At 40.0% G+C, this 27,279-nt stretch overlaps 1 protein-coding gene across 1 annotated transcript in view; it reads right to left on the bottom strand.

The window, feature by feature from the left end:
• The window catches only part of CARMIL1 (capping protein regulator and myosin 1 linker 1), a 352,275-nt gene that overhangs the window by 97,341 nt on the left and 227,655 nt on the right, over nt 1–27,279 (bottom strand). Inside the window, exons 18-23 of the mRNA XM_003788342.2 lie at nt 14,621–14,702; nt 13,782–13,881; nt 13,626–13,680; nt 9,280–9,452; nt 7,724–7,792; nt 4,937–5,030 (exon numbers count right to left, since the gene is read on the bottom strand). Of these exons, the coding sequence (XP_003788390.1) occupies nt 4,937–5,030; nt 7,724–7,792; nt 9,280–9,452; nt 13,626–13,680; nt 13,782–13,881; nt 14,621–14,702 (573 nt within the window). The remainder of the gene's footprint in view (nt 1–4,936; nt 5,031–7,723; nt 7,793–9,279; nt 9,453–13,625; nt 13,681–13,781; nt 13,882–14,620; nt 14,703–27,279) is intronic.

Below are 27,279 nucleotides of genomic sequence, written 5' to 3'. Positions count from 1 at the left end.
TTTCTGTCTAAGGCAGATTCAATTTCCTAACCTATGTATATTTTCTTGTCTCTGAAGAATTTCTTTCAACATTTCTGGCAAGTCAGATGTACCGGTGACACAGTCTCTCAATTTTTATTCATCTTAGAAAGTCTTTCTTTCTCCTTCTTTGAGACAGAGTCTCACTCTATCAGCCTGCGTAGAGTGCTTTGAAATCATAGCTCACAGCAACCTCAAACTCTTGGCCTTAAAAAATCCTCTTGCCTCAGTTTTTCTATTTTTAGTAGAGACGGGGTCTCACTCTTGCTCTGGCTGATCTTGAACCAGCAAGCAATCCAGGTGCCTCAGCTTCCCAGAGTACTAGGATTACAGGAGTGAGCCACCATGCCTGGCCTCTCCTTCATTTTTGAAGGATAATTTTCCTGGATATAGAAGTCTAGGCAGCTGGCAGGGTGGGGTGTGTGTGTGTGTCTGTGTCTGTTTCAACACTTTAAATATTTCGTGCTACTCTCTTCCTACTGATTACATGGTTTCCAACAAAAAGTCTGAGGTAATTCTTAGCCTGGTTTCTCAATATATAAGGGTCTTTTTTTCCTCTTTAAAGATTTCTAAAGAGATTTTCTCTTTGTCTTTTGTTTTCCAGTTTAGATATGATAGGCATATGTGTACACTTTTTAGTATTTTTCCTGCTAGTGTTCTCTAAGCTCTTTGGATCTGTAATTTAGTGCTGGTCATTAATCTCAGAAAGTTCTCAGCCATTATTCCTTCAGATGTTTCTTTTCTCTATTTTCCTTCTGCTGTTTGCATTACATTCATGTAACATCTCTTTATAATTGTCCTCCAGAAGATGGCCTATTCTTTTTTCTCTTTGCAATTTCTTTTAAGAAGTTTCTTAAAAGAATCTTTGAGCTCAGTGATTTCTTTCCTTGACTGTGTCTAGCCTACTGATGGGCTCATCAAAGACATTTCTGTTACAGGTTTTGATTTCTAGCATTTCCTTTATTTTATCCTTAAAAGTTTTCATTTCCATGCTTACATTTCCTCTCCATCCTGTTTGCTTTTTCCATTTGAGTCCTTAGCATGTTAATTATAGTTATGCAGGTATTTGAAATCCCTTGCTTAATAATTCCAAAATCTGTGTCATATATGAGGCTGGTTCTGATGCTTGTTTTATCACTTTTACATTGTATTTTTTGCCTTTTAGCATGGCTTACAATTTTTGGCTGAAAGTTGGGCATGATATATCTGGTAATAGGAACTCTGGTAACAGGCTTTTAGTGAGAATTTTATGTTAACCTGGCTGGAAGCTGGGCTGGGTTTGATATTTGCTATGCCTATAAGTGCCACAGACTTCACTCGCATATCCTTGTCCTTTGTCTTCTCTGTTATTTTGAGGTTTCCCTAGAAACTCTTTCTTAATTAGAGTCTGTATCTTGTAGCATGCTCAGTTGTAATGCACTGATATTTTATTTGATGTGGTGATAAGATGTTAGGGAGGGGAAGGAGTCTATAATTTTATGATAAAATTTAGTTTTTTTTAAATGGCTATGTGTTCCTAATATGTGGCCCACAGAAATGTTTCTCAGTCTTTTTTTTTTTCCCCTTTCCCCTTAAGTGAGACAGAAGGGCTACAGAGGGCTGGGTTATCTAATTGTCCTTTCCCCAGTTTAGATAAAGCTCTGGTAAAGTAGTGTGACCGGCTAGTAAGCCTTTATTATAGAGAACAGAATACTCGGGGTATATTTCAAAATGGTTACTGCCCCATCCCCTGCCAGAAACATAAGGAAGTTTTTCCATTCTTTACTGAGACAGCCTAATGGAGCTTCTGGAAGAAAAACGCATGAAAAAATTGGGGCTTTCCTAAAAGTGGACCCCTAGGAGTTTTTAAGCTACACTAAGCTTCTAGCAATTCATCAATTACAGTTTAAGTGTTCCTTTGAGTTACTGTCTCTACTAGCTTCCCTTCCTGGTAAGCTAATCTTGGCTATGATTCACTCATTGCCCTGTGGCTTCAGTTCTCTGACAGATCAAATAAAAGTTGTTCATTTTGTTTGTTCAGCTTTTTCTTGTTGTAAAGGTGGAAGTGATGACCGGTTTCTCTAGACTATGCCTTTTGTTCAAAGCTGACTAATATATCCTTTTGGAAAATGCGAAGGTATCTAACATTTGTAAGTTACTCTTTACAAACTACTTATCATATGTATTATGCTATTGTTGGATCCTGATGGTCACTTCAGGCAAACTACTTATTCTCCCTGCCCTTCCTTTTCCTTATCTATAATAATAGAATGTAATACAAGGACTATTTTAAAAGCCTACATGTATTAATTTATGTAAAGTATTTATCTAGTAATAACTATATATTAAATGTCAACTAAACATAGTTATTATACAGCTTTATTTTTCCTTATATAAATGGGGGGGGAAGTTTAGAAAAATCAAATAACTTATTGAAAGTTATAGGAAAAGTTTGCTTTAAGTCAAATTTTCTGAATCCAAATCTTGGATAATTTCCTTTGACGTATCATAGCTTTCTCTTCCTTCACCCCCAGTCTTATTCTAATTTATTCAAGAAAGGCCTAAGAAGTATCCAAACATGCATGCCAGGCACTGTGCTAGCTGCTGGGAACAAAAAAGATGAAAAATTACATAGGCTCTGCCTTCAAGGCACTCAGAGTTCATTAGAAGAAAATATGGAGGTAAGTAACTTAAAACAGTATCATGAGACCTATGACAGAGAGAACAGGAAATCCTGAGAAGACTGCCCATCTAGGGGAAGAAAGGTGAGCTGACACTTGGTCTCAATCTCATCAACAACCATTCATGCTGGTGGAGAAAGCAGAAAGATGTCTAAGGTGCGGCAGAGATTCTCCAACTTTAAAATTACAAAGAGCATGTAGAAACACAAACTACCCCAGATCTAGAGGCTCAGGAATTTACATTGCTAATGAGTTCCCTGAAGGAAAAACAAAATAAAATGTTAAGATTGATGAGAGATGAAGTGGGAGGTGGACAAGAGGCAGATTCTGAATAGAATGTTCTGCAGCATTAAGAAGACCAAGCTTTATTTATTTTCAAAGCCACTAAAGAAAGATAAGAGTGAGGATTTTAGTCTGCTCAGATTGATCATGGCTATTTTTTGAAAATAGTCCAGATATGGAAAACTAAGAGGAGGCAAATATGACAATAATCCAGGTATGAGCTGATAAGAACTGAAGGAAAGTATCTGTAGTATGAATAGGATAGAGAGTCTGTGGCCTTAGTGACTGACTGGCTATGGGGAGGCAGAAAGGAAAGGCAATCTTGGAAGACAAGATGAAGGGTGGGACCACCAAGGAGAGAGAACATAGAGAGGAAAGACTTCAAAGATTCCCCCGCTAAAATGACAGTATAGGTGGAATAGGTTTCTTCAGATGGGAAAATTTGAGTATATCTGAAATGGAGAGAGAAGTAGCCATAGAAAGGGAAGGATGAAGATGGGAGAGAGCAAGGGAATGGCTTGCAGGGCTTTCCAGCACTGGGCAGAGATTATGAATCAAGCCACCAGTGAATGGCTGGGCTTGGAAGGGGGAGGTGCTCCTCATCTGAGTTTATCACAAAGGAAGAGGGAATGGCTGTGGATTTAGATATATTTATACATGAAGATGGTGCAGTGAGATCTCAATGATAGCTCTTTTTTTTTTTTTTTTTTTTTTAAGATAGAGTCTCACTCTGTAGCGCAGGCTAGAAATGTCATGGCATCATCACAGCTCACAGCAACCTCAGACCCCTAGGCTCAAGTGATCCACCTGCTTCAGCCTCCTGAATAGCTGGTACTACGACCACACACTACCATACTTGAGTAATTTTTAATTTTTTTTCCAGAGATAGGTCCTCACAATAACTCAGGCTGGTCTTGAACTCCTGGCCTAAAGCAATCCTCCTATCTTAGGCTCCCACAGTGCTTGGATTACAGATATGAATTGCCTGCTGGTGCTAATGCCTTAAATTTCTTGATGAGGAAAGGAGTAAGGTTTGTGAACTAAAATAAAATCCTAACTACTCCCTCAGCTCCACTAGCCAAGGGGACATCAAAGAACCTTAAAACCTTAAAATTGAATTCCCAGGAACGACAGGATGGGAGGTCAGACCTGCCTCCTTATACGCCCTCCTTTGTAAGAGTCATCAGTCTTTTTCCCTAAAGGCTAAATAGAAATCAATCTCAGGATCCAGACCAACATTCTTTCCTGATAATAAACCACCAACCCTAGAGTGATGTTAACCAGTCTATAGAGCATGCACAAAGATGGTTTTCATGTCCTCTGCTTCATGTTTTGACATCAGAGGGCCATCATTGTCTGAATATAGACCCCATAAATGGGAATAAAGCAAGAATGTGTAGGTGTAAGTTCATAAATATTCATGACTCCTCCTATAGCTGTCAGATATGTATATTTGGTCACCCTCCTCAGCATAAATTCCTTTCCTATCTTCCCTCCCTCTAAGAAGCATGTGTTTCTGGCTCCTGGCTGGAGGCTGTCCTTTCCAACAGTTGGAATGGCCACCCACGGGATACAGCATTTTATGAGAAATAAAGTTCTTCTTTCCAAATATGAGCCATGTCATTTTCTTCAGTTGACAGGTTCTATCTGTTGAGGATGAAGGGGAGGGATGTTGTGCAAACTGACATTCAGTTCCACACATTCTCCAAGGACCATCAGGAAGTTAACTATGCTAGAGCTCTGGCATGTTGATGTTGTCAGAATGTTATTTTATTCCATTTAAACTGTATGACAAGTTTTAATTATCCTTATTTTATCCCTGCCCCCACTTATGCATGACAACAGCAGTGATCATAAGAATATGAAATAATTTGGGGGTGAGGGGAGAAGTTTCATAATATAACAAAGTGATGTTCATAATTATTACCAACCCAATTCAAATATTTCTTGTAATCAAGCCACTGATTCTTTAATACCTTTTGCAGAGCCTCTTCTGTCTTTTCAGGGTTTGTTTTTAGGGCTTGAGAAGCATCATACATAGGAATTGGCATAAATCTCAATGTATAGTTCCTAGAAAAAGGAGAAAATAATACACTCATTTAAAAATACTTCCTATTACCTTAAGTCTTTTATGAAATCCAAAAGAATGGTTGCAAAAATAGCTTCAAAACTTTGAAAACAGCAGATCTTAAGGCCCCTAGATTGCAGATTAAGCTTCATTAAAATCCACATGCAGGTATCTCACCGCAGAAAACCTCTTATGTCATACTGTCTTATGAAATTAACATAACTTTGAGGAATTCAGTTTTTGAATTACATCATGGACAGAATTCTCATATTGGGACCAGAAAGATGAACTGAGAGAAAGCATAGGAAAAAAAGTCCAGCATCAACTTGCTGCCGGAGTTTTCATAACCAAAAGACCGGAACATACCTAAGTCCCCACAGTGATGATGTGGGATAGCCAGACCCAAACCAATAGAGGAAAATAAAAGTAAAAGATTTGCTTTCAAAGTAAGGTCATTAGCATCCACAGAACATTCTGTCTCTGGGTTCCTTTAAATAAACAAGTCTAAAACAAGAGATTGTCTCTCTAAGAGCTACAGGGACACCCTGATCTCTGCAGGCCCTTTCTGTTTCCCTTCAAGGTCAGCCCAAGTCCACCAGGCTCTAGAAACCAAGTGAAAGAATTGTAGAGTGCTGTCATATTATCTCATTGTTTTCATCAGGCAGATTAGACAAGAGTGCACAAGTGAGTCATCCTTGTGTGAAGAAAAGATACAGAACCCTGAATTTGGTCGCTGGCCTTTGATCCTGACCCTGCTATAAACTACCATGTGACCAGAAGACCCCTAACACCTGCTTCTGTACCGCAAACTCCGGCATTAGCTTTGTCCCCCCCCCCCCAAATGCATCTGTCCCTTTCTAGCACTCAGGAAGAATGACCTTCTGGGTCACTTGGTGGCAACTGGGACATTGGAATTGCACAGTCAGCTGCCTCATGTAGGCCTCTAAATAATCAGCAGCCCTCACAGTATGACAACTCAGGCATCTTTAGATGATATCCACTGTAAGAGTAAATGAACAATTCCTCAAATAAAGTACTAGCAATGAACAAATAATAAAGAAAAATAAACAATCACCTTAAGTAGTAGTAGTCTAGATGGTTATTATTTAATGGAAAAAAAAAAAACATTCACACCCAGTCCAACTTATAGGGTGGCTTTACATAAAACAAAGAAAAAACTAATTTCTGTAACTTTAATTTCTATCTTGGCTTTGTTTTAGCAAAATTGTTTTTGTTTGCCTTAGGAGGAGCCAGCCAACTGAAACGAAAAGACAATATGTCTTTTTTTATAGCCTTGAAAATGTTCCTTTTCCTCATCCAATTTTTATCATGTTACAGACCAGCATAGTTTATACAAACCAAATGTGATTTTGAAACACTGACATCTTAGGGCACAGCATACATAATAGACTGTAATCCAGGGAGCCCTACTTCCTGGCTTCTCCCAAATACAGTCTGGGCCTGCAGTCTATAGCAACATCAGGGTGGTAACTGTTGCTAGCACCCGAATGCAGCTGAGTGTAAATAAATGTTCCCATTTGAGGTTTTGTGGCGCAACAGAAGTAGCGATAGGTGGTTCAGCCATCATGGAAGGCTCTGGGGAGAGGTGGCCAAGGGGATAAACTGCCTCACCCATACTTCGTGAGAGCCTGAAATCAGTAGAGACAAAGGGCAGAAGGGCTGAGCCTTTGTGATTTTATGGTGACAGCAACTTTGACCTCTTGGCTACACTGGAACCATAAGATTTGGAATTTGAAGGTGCTTAGACTCCATTTACTCTAATCCTCTCATTTCATGGAAAAAGAATTAATCAGAGAGGTAAAATGCTTTGATCAAGATCATAGGCTTGCTGGTGACAGAGCTGAATGGAGGGCTCCTAATTCCTGGTGTAGGAAATGTTTGGCATGAGAGTCCCTCCCGGGAGGCCTTACATATAAAAGGAATCTGGGGAAACACAAAATAATAAGCATTTCCTCCCCTTTCCCAGAGAAATGGCTTCTATGCTCCCGGTCCCTTATTTCCCACCATATTTTATTGCCTCCTGTTTTTAATGCTATAAATTTGTTAGGCCTATATCTGCCCTTAGAATACGAGTATTGAGAAATTTTAAAAATCCAGAAAGAACCAGATTCCTGGTATCATTTTCAGCCATATCTAGTATTTTTTCATCATTTAGTTTACTAGCAAAGTAAACTCGATAATAAATAATAATTGAAGGCTTTAGTCATGAATTAATGAAAAAGAAAAGCCTTTTACAGTAATGAGACAAGTTAGTGCTGGGCTTACCATTCATCAATTTTGTCTTTATTTTCTGGACCCCAGCTTCCTTCTCCCTAGTGGATTTAAAGTTGTTACAATGGGCAAAAGAGCAAAAGCCAGTGGAGAGAGACCTCGAAACCACAAAGGAGAAAGGAAACAAGGCGACCACCATGTGGCCCCTTTCCCTAATCTTGCTTCATCCTCACAACAGTGTGGTGTCTTTCACAGAACAGGCATCTCTGCCCTCATTTTATACTTTCTCCCACCAGGAGAAAGTCAGGATTTTCCAAGATCCCATGGCTGGTCAGCAACAGACTAAACTCAGACCCAGATCTTCTGATCCCCAATCTATTGTTGCTTCTATGACCCCACAAGTAACACAGACACCACTGGTTCTTTTGTATTCTTCTAGAAAGGACTCCTAATTAAAACTTACTTTTCCATGGCAACAGCTATATCTTGAAAGCCTTGTGCAGTGATGTTGTTCTTGTCCCATATCACAGTCCTGTTTGCAAACCAAATCGGATAAATGATCAGACACTTGGGAATGGAGGGAACGATTCTCCTGTTGAATGCAAACCTCTCAGAAGCAATGCTGTCTAGACATTTCAGTACAGCAGCGTTACATGAGCGAGGGATAATGTTCTTCTTCATTGCAAACAAAACAAGGGCGAGCACCTTTCCCAACATTAACACATTTACCACTTGAGTAGTGTGAAATGATAAACTGTACTTCAAAGCAGTAACACAAACATTGAATTACCATTGTGTTACCTAACTCTCACTAGCCAGAAAACTCTCAAACCTGGTACCTCGGATATTCTCCCAATAGTATTCTAGCACTCAGTAAAGATGCTAAGTAGTCCGAAGTCCAACATAAACAATTTTAGCTACTGAGTTTTCTATTTTAAAACACTAGAGAAAATCTGTTACATTTCCTTATGTTTTTATCATTTCCCTGACACGGCATACTTAACAATCCTAGGAACTTCCGCTCACTCTGCTGGCAAAAACTCAGTTACTATAAATAGGAGCTTGTTTACTCTTTAAATACAAAATCTATTTTGGAAGAAAACTATAATTTTACGTTCAGAATGAGTATTCTTCAGAGGTATTATAGGATTTGTCAGCTTGCCCTGACACATAAAACAGCTTTGTTAGTGTAGATGATCCCAGCCTCACAACGGTTTTGTCTTCATCATTTCAATGACCTCCTTTACATACATACTGACCTTTGAAGACATTGCTTTCTTTTTTTGCTTTGAGCTTCAGTTTAGACAGAACCGTTCACACTCTGTCTTATGCCAGTTGGTAGGGAAACATCATGAAAGAGCCCTTGAGGAGCAATGTGATTAACTCTTCATTTGTCAGACTCCTGATCTGTCTGAATGATGGACAGCAATGGGGTGACTACAGGAAGTCCTTAACAAAAGCCACACTTGGGAAACCAGATGGATAAAAACCACCAAACAAAACAGTTAGCACCCAAAGCAAACTTGCCTTCAGGCCAGCAGATCTCTTATGCCTGTCATGTTTTAAGTCCTTACATTGAGGGATGAGAGGGGAGGTAAGACCTTGGGTTCACAACCAAGTACAAGAAACCCCTTCATCTCATTACTTCACACTACCCAGCTCTGCTCACTTAGTGCTGGCTCCAAAATCCTCCTTGCCTTTCACTGCCTTTACCCACACATAGCTCAGCCGTCAACACTGGTGTGAAATAGGAAATTGTGACAGTTCTCAATCAGGTTTCATCCACGAGAGAAATATAAGACAATAGTTTGAAGGGTTTTCCATGTCTAAACCTGGGAATGCCCTCCCTGCTATTCTGACAAAGTCTTGACATTGTCGCCCCTCCTCCCAGCTGGCCTCCTGGGAAGCGCAGGTGCCCCATGGGCACAGAGGCTCTCTAGTGCTTGCTGGTCAGAATCTGCTCTAGGCCTTCCTCGTGAGGAGCATCCACTCCTCCCGGACAAGAGTGGGACTGCCTACCTGAGCTTGGTGTTGATCTGCAGGGCTTTGGCCAGCATCTTGGCTCCCATGTCCCCCATTCCGTTCCCACTAATGTCCACTTTGGTCAGGGAGGTGTTGCTTCCCAGGGCATTGATGATGATGGTGACCTCGGTCTTGAGTTTTGAGTCAGCCAGGGACAAGGACTGCAGAGGCTGTGGAGCAAATAACACGTAGCATTCAATAGTCTCCTCAAAGAGAAAACCAATTCAGGGAGAACTGCAGGGCATGGATCCACTGCACAGGGTCTGATTTTGGAAAATCTGCCTAAAAGACCCTGGTCGACGGAACTTCAAGGTTCTTAAAATAAAAACAGACCTCTAGAGTCAAACTTGGAGAATTTGTGTTTTAATGCCAAATACCTGCCACTTTTCAGGGAAACCATGGAAAGATGTGTAGGGTGACAAGTGCTAGCTCTGTTAAGTGGAAGAAAGAATGAGATAAATCAAAATGCGACACAAGAATCTCTCAGCTTCAGTATGATTACACTGTCCTTTTGAACCATTTTATTTTTACATAAGGTGCAATGACAACTTAAAATAATAACAGCATGGAAGCAAAAGAAAAACCAGCCAATACTAATAATAGGTGATTGCTAAACAATTATTATGTTTATCTACTATTGAAGCTTTTTAAGTATATTAATTTACTTAATCTCCCTAATAACTCGATACTTAGATTCTATGGGCATCTCTATTTCCCAGAAGAGAAACAAAAAAGGTAAGTGATTCAACCAATGTTTAGAAAGTGCCTAAACTAGAATTGAAATACAGATCATCTGGTTCCAGATTTCAGATTTTTTTGATCACCACCCCTTACCTTTTAAGTATCAATCAGAAGATACACTTATAACACAAAAAGAAAAAAAGAATACATTTGTGTGACCTTTTATTTTACCATAAGCTATATGGTGAATCTAAATCAGCCCACTCATTATCTCTTTAAGCCCAAGACTGAAAGCCATTCTGCCTGGTGGCAGGCTTTGATTGGACTACATAGTATCTGCCAGGAAAGGAGCGGAAGAGAAGTGGGTGCCAGCTTAATCATGGGATTCCAGCTTAACCATGTCGAACCAACGTTGCTAAAAAGTTCAGACATCCCTGGGAAAATGGATATCTCCTGGGTTGGTTGGGTGGTCTATATTGTCCTATCCACACAAAACAAATTCTATATGCCTATTATATAAGCAACACCAACATGTATTACAGGCAGGTGGATGCTGGAAGGGTTACTTATGACCATGTTCTGTGGTGGCCTGTGCCTGGATGGTCTCTATGATGGTCCTGCACACAGCCTGGGGTATAATCTGTGTCTACTCAGCCACTAGACACTGACTTCCAAAGAAACATCTACCCAAAGGCTACAGGAGACAGAATGAGGGTGTTAAAGGTCTCAAGACTCAGATATCAACAAAGCATCAGTATGCATTTGGGTAGTGCAAAGTGACTACACTTATTGCCCTTATTATCCAGATTTGGCCATAGTTTCCAAACTTGAAATAATCATAATAAAATCAAAAGGTAATATTATATTAATTAGAATCAAATTTATAAAAGTAAAATTGCCTGGTAAGTGCTAAGGCAATAAAAACCTCAGCCAAAAGCTCGCATATGTTCAGACTCAGGTAGATTTAGTAAAGTTGCTTCAATTTTCTTAACATCCTACATGCAGGTAGATGTGGAAACTCCCCTTGTGTCCTTATTTCACACTACCCAGCTCTGCTCACTTAGTGCTGGCTACAAAATCCTCTTTGCCTTTCACTGCCTTTACCCACACATAGCTCAGCTGTCAACACTGGTGTGAAACAGGAATATGTTTCTTCAGACTCAGGAAACTTAATATATTAAATAAAAACAAATGCAGTATTTCTTTAATAAAAAGATGTAATCACATCTTTCATTATTTCAATAATCTCCATTCAACTACTACAAAAATGATATATTATGGCTTCTTCTTATACTGGAAAAGTGCCAACTCTCCAAGCTAGTGAGTGCCAATTCTTGCACAATATTCAAATTCTAATACACCCCAGTTAACACTTAAAAATAATAGGCAGAGTCATTAATGCGAAGAGAACAGCCTGAATTGCATGCATATTTATAAGGTCATCCCTTCTTGATTTATTACACTTCCATGTAACCTTACTATTTGAAATCTTACTATTTCTTTTTCATAGCTGAACATGCTTAATTTGAAAATCTGTCTCCTGACTACAGGCACTGCCAGGAGAAATGCATTCTATTCTCTTGATTATAACATGGACTTGTTGTAATACTTTAAAACATGGTTCCCTGTCACCTTGGCCCCTCAGTGTTAGCACCCCACGACTTTGGGTGCAGCAGCCTGAAAGCCACTGTCTATAGCTGAAGGTGACATTGGAACACAAGAGTATCTAGATTTTTCAGCTTAATGTACTATGCAATACTGAGTGAATAAAGTATTCCATGAGGTATCAAAGAACAAGATCTAGAAACGCAAGGTCAGAATGTAAAAAGCAAAAAGATTACTTTTATAGATATATAAAACTCAAATAAAAAAATGAACCAAATTGTGCCGGTTTTCAGAGAAATTTTGTAGTCACAAGACTGAACTCTTAATCATTTAAAAATGTTTTGCACATTACTGATTCAGAAATGGAAAAAAAAAAGGTAATTGCTTTCTAAAAAAGCTACCTGCTTTTCAATGACAAGAACATAAAAAGCTTCTCATTGCACAGATTAGCTACACACTATTCAAATTTATAACTTGACAGAATTTACATTTACATAGCTAACTTTATCATTTGCAAAAGTGTTTCTAGGTATGTTTTAACTACCAAAATTATCTGTAGGTAAGGGACTTCCAAAATTATACAATTTGAAGAACCTTGTATAATAAGCAAAACGTGTAATTAACAAACATACTTTACATAAATACATATGTTCCTAAAATATGTGCTAAGAAACAAGTACTTTGGGATGAATATTAAGTAAATGGCTGCAATATTAGTTTCCCCAATTTTTTTAAAAACTGGGCTAATATTGGGCCTAGGCTGGAAAATGTAAAACCAAATAAAGCAGTGATGCAAAGTCAAATTAAATATGTAAAACAAACAGCATAAACTCTAAAAAGTATAAATTACATTCTAATTATGCCTCCAATTTTAATAACCCAGCATAAGAATAACAAAATATGGGGTTTATTTTATTAGCAAGTAAGGACAAGGAGAAGTACTTGAATTCATTAAATAATAATGAATTTCATTTTCTAGCCCACAAGTTAGAAATTATGTCCATACGATAAAGAGGCAAAAGAACAGAATTTTCTCCTGCCCACCAGCTCAGAGCCCCACAAACGGCATGGGTACTGGTAAATGGAGGGAGGCCCTAGCCTCTATCCCCCCAGTCTCTTACCTTTCCCAGAAAAGGCAGCTTATGGTTGTAATAGAATTTGCTATTTCCTGGTATGAACTCAAAGTGAAAATGACGCTTTTTCAAATAAGACATACCTCACTTGATTAATATAAAAATTAGCCCTCATGACCTGAAAAAGTAGCTATAACAAAACATGAATAATGTGACTCTTCATAGTGGGAATATGAATTGATTTAGGTTTTAGTTTGAGAGACCAAAGAAGACTTTAAACAGAAAGGGACAAAACTTTAAAGAGCCTGAAGCCTTAGTATCACCAGTAAAATACAAGATGTATGTGACATGCCACCTCTAAATTAAATGGACTCATGGTAGAGTGCTTCTTACTTTGTCCATAAAATATCTTTTCTTTTTTCTAACACATTTTAAAAGGCAGCAAAATAGGATACCATGTGAAGTTAAACTGCTCCTCCCCAAACTAAATCTCAGTCAGCAGCAACTAAAGGGTAAAAATATAAAAGCAAAATTACTAGAGCTCAGGAAACAACTTAAGATGGAGGAAAACTTCCTTATTCTCTTGTAGCTCCGCATAATTATTAGATAAAGTTCAAATTAGCAATATGATATTTCCAGCATTATATAAGGTCATAAAGTCAACTAGATTGTAAAACTTCATGCCTACAGCTTAGTTTAATAACCAAAGTTAAGATATAGGAGTCAATTTATACTTCTTTTAATCTATTACGATCTTCCTTTACTTGGTAATTGAGCTCAATGAAGTGAAGAATAAGTAAATTTTCAAATACACTGTACAACTCTACTAAAGCATATTTATTCTACTTTTTAAAAACAGTAATAAGAAATGTACATATCAATAAAATGATCTGAAAGCATTTCAACATTAACACAGTAGAAATAAGCAGTTGGAATGGCAATAGACAAAAGATTTAAGGCAAAAGGGTTTAAAATAATACTCACTGATTCTTCATCTTGAATCATCTGTACTAAGTTGTCCAATACAGGTGTCAGATTTCTAAAGAGATTTTAAAGATGTGGACAGTGGAATCAAATCAAAAGCTTTCAGGAGGCTGGTTATTTTCATCATTGTCATATAAAAAAATTCAAAACTCTTACTTGGATTTCATATTATTAAAATTTTTGCCTAACGCCAGGTGTTGTATTGATCTGTTTTTACTGAGCCACACTATTAAGGTAGATAGGTCAGATTCTAAACCTGGAAAGAATCAGAGTAAGTACAGCATCAAAACACATGTGTATAAATGATTCTCAGCTGGAACATAATTAAGCAAAGGTGACAGGCAGTTGGATGACTTCCTTTACCAACTGAGGGCCCTGGGATCTCATCTTTTATTTTCAAAGACACCATTTGCTCTCTTTTCAGGTCCTATTATCTCACAGGGATAAACCCATTCTCTACAAAGACTTCTCTAAATCTCTAATACAATCAGTGGCTAAATGAAGTCAGCAGGATTTGGGAATGAATAATGGCAGGAAGTTTTGTCTCTCCCCATCATTTTGTGAGAGAAGATTCCAACATACTGTTCGTTGGAAAGTAACTAAAGTTAAAGTTGTCTATACAGACTGAACAGGTTCATACTAGCCTGCTACTACAATCAGCAGAAATAGAGATACTGAAATAAGCTTCTGAATAAATGAACAAGAGTAAAATTTTATCATCACTAAGCATGCAAAAAATTAGCTTTATCAATGTTCTGATGATATTTTTTAACAGAGTTGTTTTACTGCACGGACTTTGCATATTTGGCCATGGAACCAAGTTAGTAAGACTTTCACAGAAATGTATTCTATAAATAAAGCCTAATGTTAAATTTAAAAGCCCTATTAGTAAAGATATGAAATAATAGTCTTATTAAGGTGTTGTCTAGATTAAGGTAGAAGATAATTTTTCCTTTATTAATATGCTTCAGTTTCTTTTCTCATTTCTGACTTACCATTGTCGGAGATATCTAAGCTGGTGATGTTGTGGATTTCAGCAATGCAGCCTTCTAATACTTGGGCACCTCCTGATCTCAGCTAGAGAAACACAAGCCAAGCACAAGGTAAAACTTCACCCTACTAACAGTGTAATCAAAAAAGAATTAAAAATAGGACAGATACTCTTAAAATAAACTTAGAAACAAAGAAAAAACGTGTTTGTCAATTCAAAAAAAGAGATTATCGATGGTAAAGGGCTAATCACTAGCCACTGCTGCTCTTATATGTGTTTGCCTTCCTGCTTTTTGTTCTTTTCTTTCTTTTCTTTCTTGGAGACAGGGTCTTGCTCTGTCACTCAGGCTAAAGCTGCATTCACTGATACCATCACAGCTCACAGCAACCTCAAACTCTTAGGTTCAAGCAACCCCTCTGCCTCAACCTCCTAAGCAGCTGGGACTATAGGTGTGTGCAACCGCTCTTTGCTAATTTTGCTATTTTTTGTACAGACAGGGTCTCACTCTTGCTTAGGCTGTTCTCGAATTCCTGGCCTCAGGCAGTCCTCTCACCTTGGTCTCCCAGAGTGCTAGTATTACATGCGTGAGCCACAGGACCTGGCCCCATCATTACTGCTCTTTTCTATATTCCATGACTCAACAATAGATCCTAAAATCATAAGGAAAAAATACAGAGAAAAAAGATGGCGACCACCCAGGCCCACCACTAGCAAGACAGTGCATGTCAACCCAGAACTTTCTTCATCTCTGACTTTTGGGAATCTAATAAATCCCATTTAGACATGAGAAAGTTACTGTTTTGTTTGATTATTGCTGATTTCAAGGTATACACTCTCTGCTCAAGTAGCAGCAAAAAAACCCAAAGAAACCACAGAGACTTAAGGAAGGACCCAGCCCTAACTGTTCCATAGAAATGGGTGAGAGGTTTCACTACTATAAAGCAGATACTAGATAACTGAAAGAGATTACAAAATAATTTACACAAATTCTTTGAGCTATAGAAGAAAACTGGTGGGTTAATCAAGAATATTATCTTATTAGTGAAGAGCAAAACTAAGAATAAAGTATTATTCTCACTGCATTTCCTATTTCAAAGAGAATGATAACCTGAAAAACCCAATACAGTACTTTTCATCTTTTCCCATGAAGCCAAAGCACTTTTTACAGAGGTCACAGTATCTTTTGTTTTCCATTCAGCTCCCATCCTGTGTAAGACATTGTAAAGGATGCAGTTTCCCAAGCTGTGGCCCTTTTGCTCAGTAAAATTATTATCTAATGAGGAAAAAGAATCTATAATTTACTGGGAATCTACCATGAACCAAGGAACCTGGCAGGTCCTTTCTTCATGTAAAAAAAATTCAATTTTATATAATTTCAACATCAAATTTATAATACAAGGTGCTATTTTCTACTTGTCCAAGTTTTGATTTAAGAATCAAAGAATTTTCATTTCCTTATTTCAGATGCAATATTTTTATAGTACCTGGGACCAAAACTTGTGAATATTGTGGCCTCTTAACTGATAAGTAGAATTTTGCTCAGACCTTTACTATTTCAGTTGGGTGTCTAAATTCAGCTGTTCGTACTTTTTTTTTTTTTTTTTTTTTTTGACACTGGGCCTCTCTATATTGCCCAGTCTGGTCTCAAACTTCTGAGCTCAAAGTATCCTCAAGTCTCAGCCTTCCAAATAGCTGGGATTACAGCAATGCATGACCATGCCTAGTGGTTCCTACTTTTTAAGGTTAAAAGGAGACTGCTCTGAGGTGAGCTCTGAAGGAGAGTTATTACAGACAAACAGACTTCTCAAAGAAACTGGTCTGCATATTTCAAGAAAACCAAGACCAACTCCATGGCTAAAGGGCTTCTAAGTCAAGTGTGTGATGCTACTGTCAGGAGTAAGCGCCAGGCCTAGTTCACAATCATTTGTTGTCTTCTCAGGAACTCTCCAAATGTCCCATTGAGCCTGTCTCATTATGCCAACTCAAAGAATGGTCCACAGACTGTTAGTAGTCTGTAAACAGTTTGTTACTAGTCTGAGATGAAGTACAAAAATTGATCATAAACATCTTAGAAACCTTAGGAGGAAAGACTTTTAAGTCTTTTGCATCTAATAACCAAACTTTAGAGGTTTGCATATTTTGTATCTTTCTAAACCTTTCTAGTACTTCCATTCTTATTATATTTCATAGATATATTGGTTTATGAGAGATTAGAAATTTAAAAACAAAATAGGTTCTTAGTTTTGCAAAGTACTATGCTAAGTCATAGCTCGTTACCCCAAGAAGTAAATGTGTAGGTGGCACCTGTAGCTCAAGTGGCTAAGGTGCCAGTCACATACACCAGAGCTGGTGGGTTCAAATCTGGCCTGGGCCTGCCTAACGATGACAACTACAACAACAAAAAATAGCTGGGTGTTGTGGTGGGTATCTATAAATAGCTTGAGGCTCTGTCTAAAAACAAAAAAGAAGTAAATGTGTACATAGACCATGTCAAAGCGAAAGCAAGAACTCATTTAAGTAAACATCTCAAAAAAAGTCATTTGATTTTAAGAGTATGAAAAAAAGTATGCTTTTGAGAAGATAAACAGAAGGGTGTAAGTCTTTACAATTTCCTATTGGCTGACAGTGATTATTCTGTTGAGAAATAAAGTTTCCACAAGAAAAATCTTTATGGTCTATCATTATAAAGTATACTGAAAATATTTTATTCATATGAAATGCAGGTAGCATTTAAGTCTTAAATTCTGTTTACCTGACAAATATCTTTGCTGATAAAATTGTAGAATATACACTAATGTATAACATCAACACATTTTCCAATGCTTAGGCAATAATCAGATATATCAATATATCCTAATTTATTGATTCATAAAGTACTTACACAGTGGCCAAGCTAAGGAAAGCCCAAGGAGAAAAAAACAAGAAATATTATCAGCAGTAAGTAGAAAAAGAATAGAGAAGAACTTGATGTCTTTATTATACACAATGTAAAGAAGCAGAGTCAGAAAAAATACTTCAAACTAAAATTTTCTCCCTAAACCAAAATAAAAAATTTAAATAAGAAAATAACTGATGTTCAATTATCAAGAACATTCAATTGAAGTCACAGGTTATTAAGTGCCTAAAATTCCCCCAAAGCTACAGCTTTCCCCAAACAGTAAAAGCTTTTCCATTACTGTAAATGAAAAATCCTTTTAAATGAATTTGCATAATTAGAGGCTGTGTCTGCATGTGTGCGTGTAAAACTGGTTTCTAAATTACCCTGATTTGGATCCCACACACTGGAGTTATTTAAAAGAAAGCAAGATCAAAGAAAAGTAAATGTGACTGAATAACTGAGCACTTTTTGAAAAGTTAAAAATAAAATTATTTTTCTTTCAAGAGAAAAGTGTCCCTCACTCAAGGAAGGTAGAACATTTCAGATGTTACTCAAGAGTTCTATGTTATACTCAAATATCCATCATGGGGATAAATGAAGCAAGGAAACGTAAAATCGAGATTTTTTTTTTTTTTTTTGAGATAGTGTCTTGCCATGTCATCTGGGCTAGAGTGCTGTAGTGTCATACAGCTCTCTGCAACCTGAACCTCTGTGGCTCAAGCGATCTTCCTGCCTCAGCCTCCCAAGTAGCTGGGACTACAGGCATGCACTGCCACAATTGTCAACTAACTCTTGTTCAGGCTGGTCTTGAACTCCTGAGCTCAATCAATTGTCTGCCTTGGCTACCCAGAGTGCTAAGCCTACAGGTATGACTGACCACGCCCCACTAAGGGAGACTTTTAATAATTCATGTTTCTTCCTCAAGATCAATCACCGTAGCACAATGGTTACACCAGCAGCCACATAGACCAAGGCTGGCAGGTTCAAACCCCACCCAGGCCAGGTAAACAACAATGACAACTGCAATAAAAAATAGCCAGGCATTGTGGCTAGCACCTGTGGTCCTAACTACTCAGGAGGCTGAGGCAAGAGAATTGCTGAAGCCCAAGAGTTTGAGGTTACTGTGAGCTGTGACACAATGGCACTCTACTGAGGGTGACAAAATAAGACTCTGTCTCAAAAAAAAAAAAAAAAAAAAAAGCTGGGCACGGTGGCACGGTGGCTCATGCCTGTAATCCCAGCACTGTGGGAGGCTGAGATAGGAAGACTGCTTGAGCTCAGGAGTTCGAGGCTCGTCTAAGAGTAAGACTCCCCCAACTCATAAAAAACATTGAAAAACCCAGCCAGGCACCACAGCCAGCACCTATAATCCTCGGGGCTTTGGAGGCTGAGGCAGCAGGATGCCCACAGCCTGAGTCTGAAGTTGCAGTGAGCTATGACACGACTGCACTCTGCTCAGGGCATAGGGTACAACTGTTGTCTCGACCAAAAAAACAAGATCATTTGTCATTTATTTACATTTATTTATTTTGAGATTTGTTGCCCTTAGTAGAGTGCTGTGGCATCATAGCTCACAGCAACCTCAAATTCTTGGGCTCAAGTGATTCTTTTGCTTCAGCCACCCTAATAGCTGGGACTAGGGTGGCACCCACCTCAATGGCCAGATATTTTTAGAGATGGAGTCTGGCTCTAGCTCAGGCTGGTCTTGAACTCCTGAGCTCAAGCAGTCCAACCACCTCAGCCTCCCAGAGTGTTAGGATTATAGGCATGAGCCCCTGTGTCAGGCCTATAATCATTAGATCATTTGTCTTCTAAAAAGATGTAGCAAAAACCATAAATTAAATATACAATAACCTCTAAAGTATCTACTTTCCTTTAGTGGGGATTCCAAAATTAATTAAAAAAAAAAAAAGGGCCGAGCCTATAGCTCAAAGGAGTAGGGCACCAGCCCCATATGCCGGAGGTGATGGGTTCAAACCCAGCCCCGGCCAAAAACTGCAAAAAAAAAATTTGATCTTGGGAAAATTTCACACAGAAAACTAAATGGTGTCAGTAACTTGGGAAGCTGAGGTGAAAGGATCACTAAGCCCAGGAGTTGGAGGATGCAGTGAGCTACGAAAACACCACTGTACTCCAGCCTGTGCAACAGAGTGAGATCACATCTTTATATTAATATAAAAAGAAGAAATAAAAAAATAACTGAAGGATGTAGGTTTCTAAAAGGGGAAAAAAAAAGTGATTAGGCTGTTGCAGGAAGACGAGGCCCAACCAAGAGAAAGAGCACCCAAACACCATAGTTATAAGAGGAAGGGCTTTATTCATCGGCCAGGAGCGCGGCCATTTGGAAATCTTCTATGCCATAAACTCCCGGCCAATGAATAAAGCCTTTCCTCTTATAACTATGGTGTTTTGGTGCTCTTTCTCTCGGTTGGGCCTTGTCTTCCTGCAACATTTTTGGTTCCCTGACCGGGAAGCGAGATCACCCTTTGAGAGAACATGCACCTGGTAGTTGCCGCCAATCCTCTGGACACCCACGTGGGGGCCCCAATCAGCCTGGATCGGCCTGGGTGACATGAACCACTGAGCGCACCAGGGAGGCAGTTTGGCCTCCCTGTGTGGACACCTCGACTGGGCTGAGAAGGGACCCCGGCGGCGGGTCTTCAAGGAGTCAAACGCCAGGAGGAACTGGCATGCAGGAACAGGTACCTACACAGGGAGATGTCTAAAGCAAGGTAGGATCCATTTGGAGCCCACTACAATTTTAGTGGAAGAGGAGCTTGATCACCTCCTGGGGCGTTAGATCACCGGCAGATAAACAGGGAGATGTCTAAAGCAAGGTAAGATCCATTTGGGGCCCACTACAATTTTAGTGAAAGAGGAGCCTGATCACCTCCTGGGCGTTAGATCGCTCGCAGATCTGTTGACAGGTGTGTGAGACCAGATCTGCTAGGTTGCCAGCTGATCTGTGAAAGGTGTGTGAGAGTGTGTGGATATGGTGTGACTGAGAGAACTCTGAGGGTGGAGTTGGATGTCCCCTCACAGAGCCTAGGGGAGTGTTGGTTTGCCTCCTATGGCTAACTGGCAGCTGGAGTGGGAAATCGAGGCTGCCCAGGTTAAGAAATGCGTTGGAATTGTGTGCATGGATGGGTAACAATAGGTGGGGTTTCACCCCCCCACCCCATTCACGGGGTGAAACCGTGTGAGTGTGCCCTTCTTCCCTGCTCCAACTTTGCCCCCTGGCTATTCTGAGGGAAACTGGAAGTTCCAGGTTTTCTGCTCTCTGTCTTTGGTGACTGTCACGTAACCATGTTGTCTTGGGGGAAAATGGAAAGACATTAGAAAGGGTTTTGTAGTTTTGTTACTGGAATTTCTTCAGGAGGTTTTTGGTCTCAGGAATTTGAGAATTGAGACTGCGGGCCACAGATCAGTAATGAAATGGCATTTTGTTGAACTGAGGGACATGCAGATAGAGTGGAGAGTGCCAGAACTATAGGCAGAGGAGCTGTGCCTTGAAAAGTGTTGTGATCCGGGCAGTCCAGTGAGCTCTGGATGGCCCTTGAAAATCTGGAGGAGAGAGTGTAAATCTCGTGAGGAACAGTGCTGTATCCATATCAGCAACAGGTCTCCTGGGTGGATAGCCTCCGAAAGCGGGGAGGAGGCCCAGGCCAGAGATTTCTTGCATGAGTCCCTTGTCTAGGGGTAAACAGTTGGCCCTGAGAGATATTTTGGCCAGGACTTGGTAGATGAAAAAAATACCTTTACAAACTGAATGGATGTCCTAGCAAATGGATGAATGCAGCCCCTCACCTTGGACAAGGTTATTAGATCTTTGCTGCAGTTTTTGTCTGAGGGGAGGATTAGGGTGTGTGCTCCTTAGTCTGGGTGGAGCCAGCCAAAAGGTTTCAGGCGGCTTTATTCATGACCTGGCTGGGGCTCAGAGTGTTTGTACACGGAGATGGGAGTCTGATATCTGAGCCTATCTGAGCCTGAAAAATGGGGGTTCCCTGTCCATTTCTGAATAGGAAAATCCTGTATCAATGTTATAGCTCATAAAATGTCTCTCATTTGTAAAATGCAATCATTTGGTTGTTTAAATTGTTAGAGAAACAGTCTTTGTCAAAGGATAAGATTCTTGCTTTTTAAACCACATATCAGTTTGGCTGAGTGAATGGGTGACTTCATAGTGAACTGAGATTCTGTTTTGTGGAGAATTTTAAGAGTAAGAAAAATTAGAAAGAAGAATGGCATGGTGTAAAGAAAGAATCTTGTGTGATAAATTTTGTCCTGAAAAAGAATTGTTGTCTAAAAAAGTGAAAGGCAGGGCAAAGTTAAAGAAGGTTTAGAATGTTTGTAGATTGTCTGTGCAGGTTAATGAAAAGAGAATTTGTGAAAGAATTTACATGTGATCCAGTTGACTGTGCATTTCCCTTTAAAATCTTTCAGCATGTAATCTTATTTGAACCAATGTTTTAGGCCTTTTGATATTTGACAAACCTTCCAAAATCAAAAGTCTAAATTTGGGCTTGGCGCCCATAGTGCAGTGGTTGCAGTGCTGGCCACATGCACTGAGGTTGGCAGGTTTAAACTCGGTCCAGAAAACAAAAAGCACAACTCTAAATTTGGTCTTTTTGAAATATTGAGACCACTGGAAGGCATAGAAAAACAAATTGAACTCATTTAATTTATTAAAAATGTATAGGAAACATTGTCAAATATGAAATGGTGATTACTTTTGTATGAGTTATGGTTATATATATGTGTTCCAATATTGTTCCAAAATTGTAATATTGTATTGGTCTGTTCTAACATATATTGTCAGTATAATTTTAATTCATCCAAAAAAGAAAAAAAAATATGAAGAGAGGCTGACGAATTCTCTCGAATTCAAATTCCTGATGTCTTTGGAAATTGAGTACCTTCGGGCTAAAAGCAGATTTTTAGAGCTTTTATTGGAAAGTTAACATGTCTATGAGTGTTGCTAACCTAACTTCAAACAGAACAAAAATCAGTTATGTGGAACTAGGCTAGTTTGTTATGGCTTTTTGTTTGAAATATTGTTGGTTCTTTCTGAGTTCTGTTTTCCAGAAGTCAAGAAAATAATTCTCTGCCTTTTGAGCTATTTATAGCTTTTCAAGCAATGTATGTACTTATAAGCAGAGTTTGAAACATGTATTTTTCTCTCTTTTAGATTTCTCCGGAATTTGTAAGTATTCTTAATTTCTGACAATACAGTTATTTGCATAAGTTCAATAAGAATGTGTTTTGTTCTATAGGACATGATGAAGGCACTGGTATTTTACCAAGGCTTTGGCTGGAATAGCATTTCTGGAGGTATCCAGACTGTGTTAAGGAATTAAGATTGACTTTATAAGGCCAATAATGAAAGCCCTTTGGAAAACTGGCCAGATACCCATCAGTAACCTTTCCTGATCTATGGTAAGTAATGAAGGTCGCTTGCTGACGGGTCTGAGAAATTGAAAGGTGCTTGGGGAACCTCAAAAGAAGAGGAATATACCCAATGCATATAGGTATCTTATGGCACAGATGAAACCTGGGCTCATGAAAGGCTCTTGAGAAAGTCTGGCCTGAAAATTCCTTATAAAAGGTTCCAGTAAAGCCAAAGAGTCTAGATGACTAATAATTCTTCCTGCATTTTATGCAAATAATCAGTATACTGAAGGTTCAGTTTATTTTGGCAATGGAGTTAGTTCTACTGTAATTTGTCTTTAGTTAAGAGAGAAATTAGAGAGAGAGAAAAATAATTCAAAGGAAAAAAAAGAAAAAAAGGCTGTGGCCCACCTGTATTAGATCCCATCCTTATATGTACTGCCAACTCATAAAATGAGTCATTGAACTGTTAAATGGGACTAAGAGACTGGCCAAAGAGTGTGGTGTGAATGTGCGTCTTGGAAGGGAGACCTGGGGTAGAAATGGGTAACAAGCAAAGGAAGCCCACCCCATAGCTACTATGTTGAAGTACTTTAAGAAGGAATTTGTAGGTAACTATGACCCCAGGAAAGCTAAGGAGTCATTGTGAGCAGGAATGGTCCCCTTTTGGGATTAGATGGCCATCGGAGGTAAGTTTAGAGAGATCCCTAGTGTCTGAGGTATGGCACAGAGTTACTGGAAAGGGGATTCATTCTGAGCAGTTTCCATACATAGATACCTGGCTACAGCTAGTAGTGAGCCAACCACGTTGGTTGAGAGGACAGGTCAAAACAGTGCTAGTAACACAGGGACAGGAAGGGAAAGTGCTTTCCACCTGACCTAGAGTAGTGGCGCTGAAGATATTGGCAGATCTGGTACCGAGAAACAGTGCTGCAAAGACTGAGAAAGGGACACAGAAAACTACCAATTTGGCTCGAGTAAATAAGATTTTCCAAGGAAAGACTGAGAGTCCAGGCCAGTTCTATGAGAGGTTATGTAAAGCATTTCAGATGTACATTCCCTTTGACTGTGAGAGCCCTGAGAATCAGAGGATGGTTAATATGGCCCTAGTTAGCCAAAGCACTGAGGATATATGGCGAAAACTGCAGAAGCAGGAGAGGTTTACAAGTATAAACACCTCGCAACTCCTCAAAATAGCACAAAAGGTCTTTGTGAATTGGGAAGCAGGAAGCCATAGGGAAGAAAACAGGCACATGAAGCGAAGGGCCAATCTCAGCTGCAGCTCTGAAAGGCATGAGAAGAGGACCCCCTCCCTTTCAAAGAGGCAGGGTCAAGGAGTGTGAGGAAGTAGGGGACCTAAGGTAAAAGGCCCCCCTTGCGAAGGGATCAGTGTACAACTGGCCAAGAGACAGGGCATTGGAAGAATAAGTGTCCCCAGAGGCAAGGAAATGTGAAAAATCCTGGGGAAAAGGTCACAGAACCGGAAGAGCAGGGAGCCCTCTATAACTTAGTAGGAGAGGCCCTGCTAGACTGAAGGAGACCAGATTCAGCCTCCCCTGGAAAGTTCATGGTCCGAGTGAGGATTGGGGGCAAAGACATTGACTTTCTAATTAATACTGGAGGTGAACACTTGGTAGTCACCCAGCCAGTAGCCCCTCTCTCAGACCACAGGATTGACATAGGAGCAATGGAGCCACTGCTGAATAAGCCTTTTGTCTCCCTCGGAAGTGTTCCATAAGAGGCCATGAGGAAATATGCAGCTACAACTGCCCAAACCAGGTCTGGTATCAGCATGGGGTATGGAGGTTGTTTGTGACTCAGCCAGAGGAAGGACTGAGGCCCAAACTGGCCCAGCAGTGGCCACGGGTCTGGGGGAAAGATAACTCCCCAGGGCTGTGCTCAAGGTACAGACTGCCTATTGTGACATCTAGAGGTATGTGGCTATAAAGTTTCTAGGGAAAGACTCAGATCTGCCAGCAGTGAGTACCTTATCTAGGATTTATTAACCAGCAGGAGGGAGGAATCTAGACATGGAGAGGCAACAAGTCATTAGTCGCCTCCCCACCTCCATAAGCCGAAGGCAAGTTCAGGAATTCCTAGGCACAGTAAGTTTCTATTGTCTTTGGATCTCCAACTTTGCCATCTTGGCTAGACCTCTGTATGAGGCAACTAAAGGAGAGGAAGGAAAGTCCTTAGAGTGGTGAAGAGAACAAGAATGTACCCTCTCCCAGCTAAAGATGGGGCTAATGACTGCCCCTGCACTGGGAATGCCAGACCTAACCAAGATGGCTGTGGGTATGTTAAACCAGCTGGTTAAGTCCTGGCCAAGGCCTGTAGCCTACTCTCTAAGCAGTTAAATGGAGTGGCAAAAGGATGGCCACCCTGCTTATTGCTCTAGCTGCTACTACTCTCCTCATGCAAGAAGCCGATAAGCTAACCCTAGGGCAGGATCTCAGAGTAGAAGTACCCCACTCTGTGGTCACTTTAATGGACACTAAAGGACATTTTGACCCAGCCACACGCCTTCCAGCCAATGGAAGAGAGACTGAGCATGACTGTGTGGAATTCATAGATAATTGTACTCTATAGCAGACCTGACTTGCATGACCAGCCTTGGACAGATGCAGACTGGGACTTGTATGTTGATGGAAGCAGTTATACGACAGCGCAAGCCCTGGCAAAAAGCTGTCAGTCAGCGATGTGCCACCTGCAGCCAGTTCAACATCTGCCAAGAACCAACGGTACCCCCAGGAATCAAATCATATGGAACAACGCCCACTGAGGACTGGGTCAGACAACGGGCCAGCATTCATCTCCAAATTGATCCAGAAGATGGCTAACATCCTGGCATCACCTGGAAACTACGCAACCTACCGCCCACAAGGTTCAGGGAAAGTGGAACGCATGTATAGACCTATCAAAGCAAGTTTAAGGAAAGTGTGCCAGGAGACAAACTTACAATGGGTAAGTGCCCTGCCCTTGATGTTATTTAAGATTAAGTGTACTCCTACTAAGAGGACAGGATTCTTACCGTATAAGATCTTATATCCTAGGCCACCACCTGGAGCTTGCCAAGATCCCCCTGGGAATTAGGAAAGGTAGAATTAAAGAAGCAGTTGCAGGCACTGGGAAAGGTGGCAGAGACAGTGTCAGGAATAAATGAATGAGAGGTGTCCTGTTAGTTTGTTTTCCCTTGTCCACCCTTTCTCACCAGGAGCTGTGGTGTGGGTCAAGGATTGGAGCGTGTCTCCCCTGAGGGCGAGATGGAAAGGTCCTTACAACATTATCCTGACCACACCTACAGCTATGAGAGTAGCAGATATTCCTGCCCAGATCCATTACAGTAAAGTGAAGCCTGCTGTGGAACCAGAGGAGAACCTGCCCCTGCCTTAAAAAAGCCGAAATGAGCAGGACATGAATGATGGTAGCTGATCCTGAGTTCCCACGGCATGGGCTCCACACCACAAGGACTCTTGAATTAGCAAAATATTGCCCAGAGAAATCATAGCATGAGTTAGGTTGCCACTCTGGTTTAAATTTGACAATAGGCTAGCCTTCTTAACAGAAGTAATGCAAATAATAAGCTAAAGCTTTGAATAACTTGTAGGCCTCAAAGCTTAGACAGGGTAAAGTATATGGACAGGACCATAAGAGCAGAAATTGGTAAACTTTGCCAGAAAGCAAAGCTTACTTAGATATAGGCCTTGCCACTGGTATTGTTAAAAGAGGCCTCTGTCAATTCTCTGCAATTTAGCAGGAACTCCTAAAAGAACTGAGAAAGACTGAACTAAAAAGACAAAAACCCTAGAAAGAGTAGCAAGGAAAGTGTCCACTGGAGTAATTAACCGTGTTCTGTTTAGTCTTTTGTGTCTGTACATCCTTTCTCTCTAGAGAATCAAGGGGACCAGGTCTAGGTCTAGAACTGGTCCCCCTGAAACCAAGGAGGAAAGGTCTTTACACCATCATCCTGACCAATGCACAGCAGTGAAGGTGGAAGGAATCCTCACCTGGAGTCATCACAGTTGGCTGAATAGAACTTCACTGCCCCTTGGAAAGTAAAGGTAACTTTTAAGACAGTCAACGTGCCCTGCTCCAGCCACATACTGGGAGCTGGCTGGTCAACGCACAGCTGAAGCCTGAGGAAACTCCTGGAGGGACTTGTCTTAATTGGGCTTTGAACTTTGAGAAAAGAAAAGGGAAATGTCACAGGGAAAAGTAAAACTTATATGTATGTTAGCCCACCACCACGGTACTATGAAGGCCTGAGTAGAGAACCCAAGAAAAGTCACAGTCCCTAAAACTTTAGTGCTAAAAAGTAATTAATATCGGCACCTACAGAAACAAGCTGATATTGAGACCCCAAATTAAAAATATATTGGAGTCTCAAAAGGGGGGAA

Source organism: Otolemur garnettii, unplaced genomic scaffold (genome assembly GCF_000181295.1).
Source record: "Otolemur garnettii isolate 467f Iridium unplaced genomic scaffold, OtoGar3 scaffold00026, whole genome shotgun sequence".
Taxonomy (NCBI): domain Eukaryota; kingdom Metazoa; phylum Chordata; class Mammalia; order Primates; family Galagidae; genus Otolemur; species Otolemur garnettii.
Note: the sequence above shows the minus strand (reverse complement) of the source record. Positions and strands in the feature narration are given on the sequence as shown.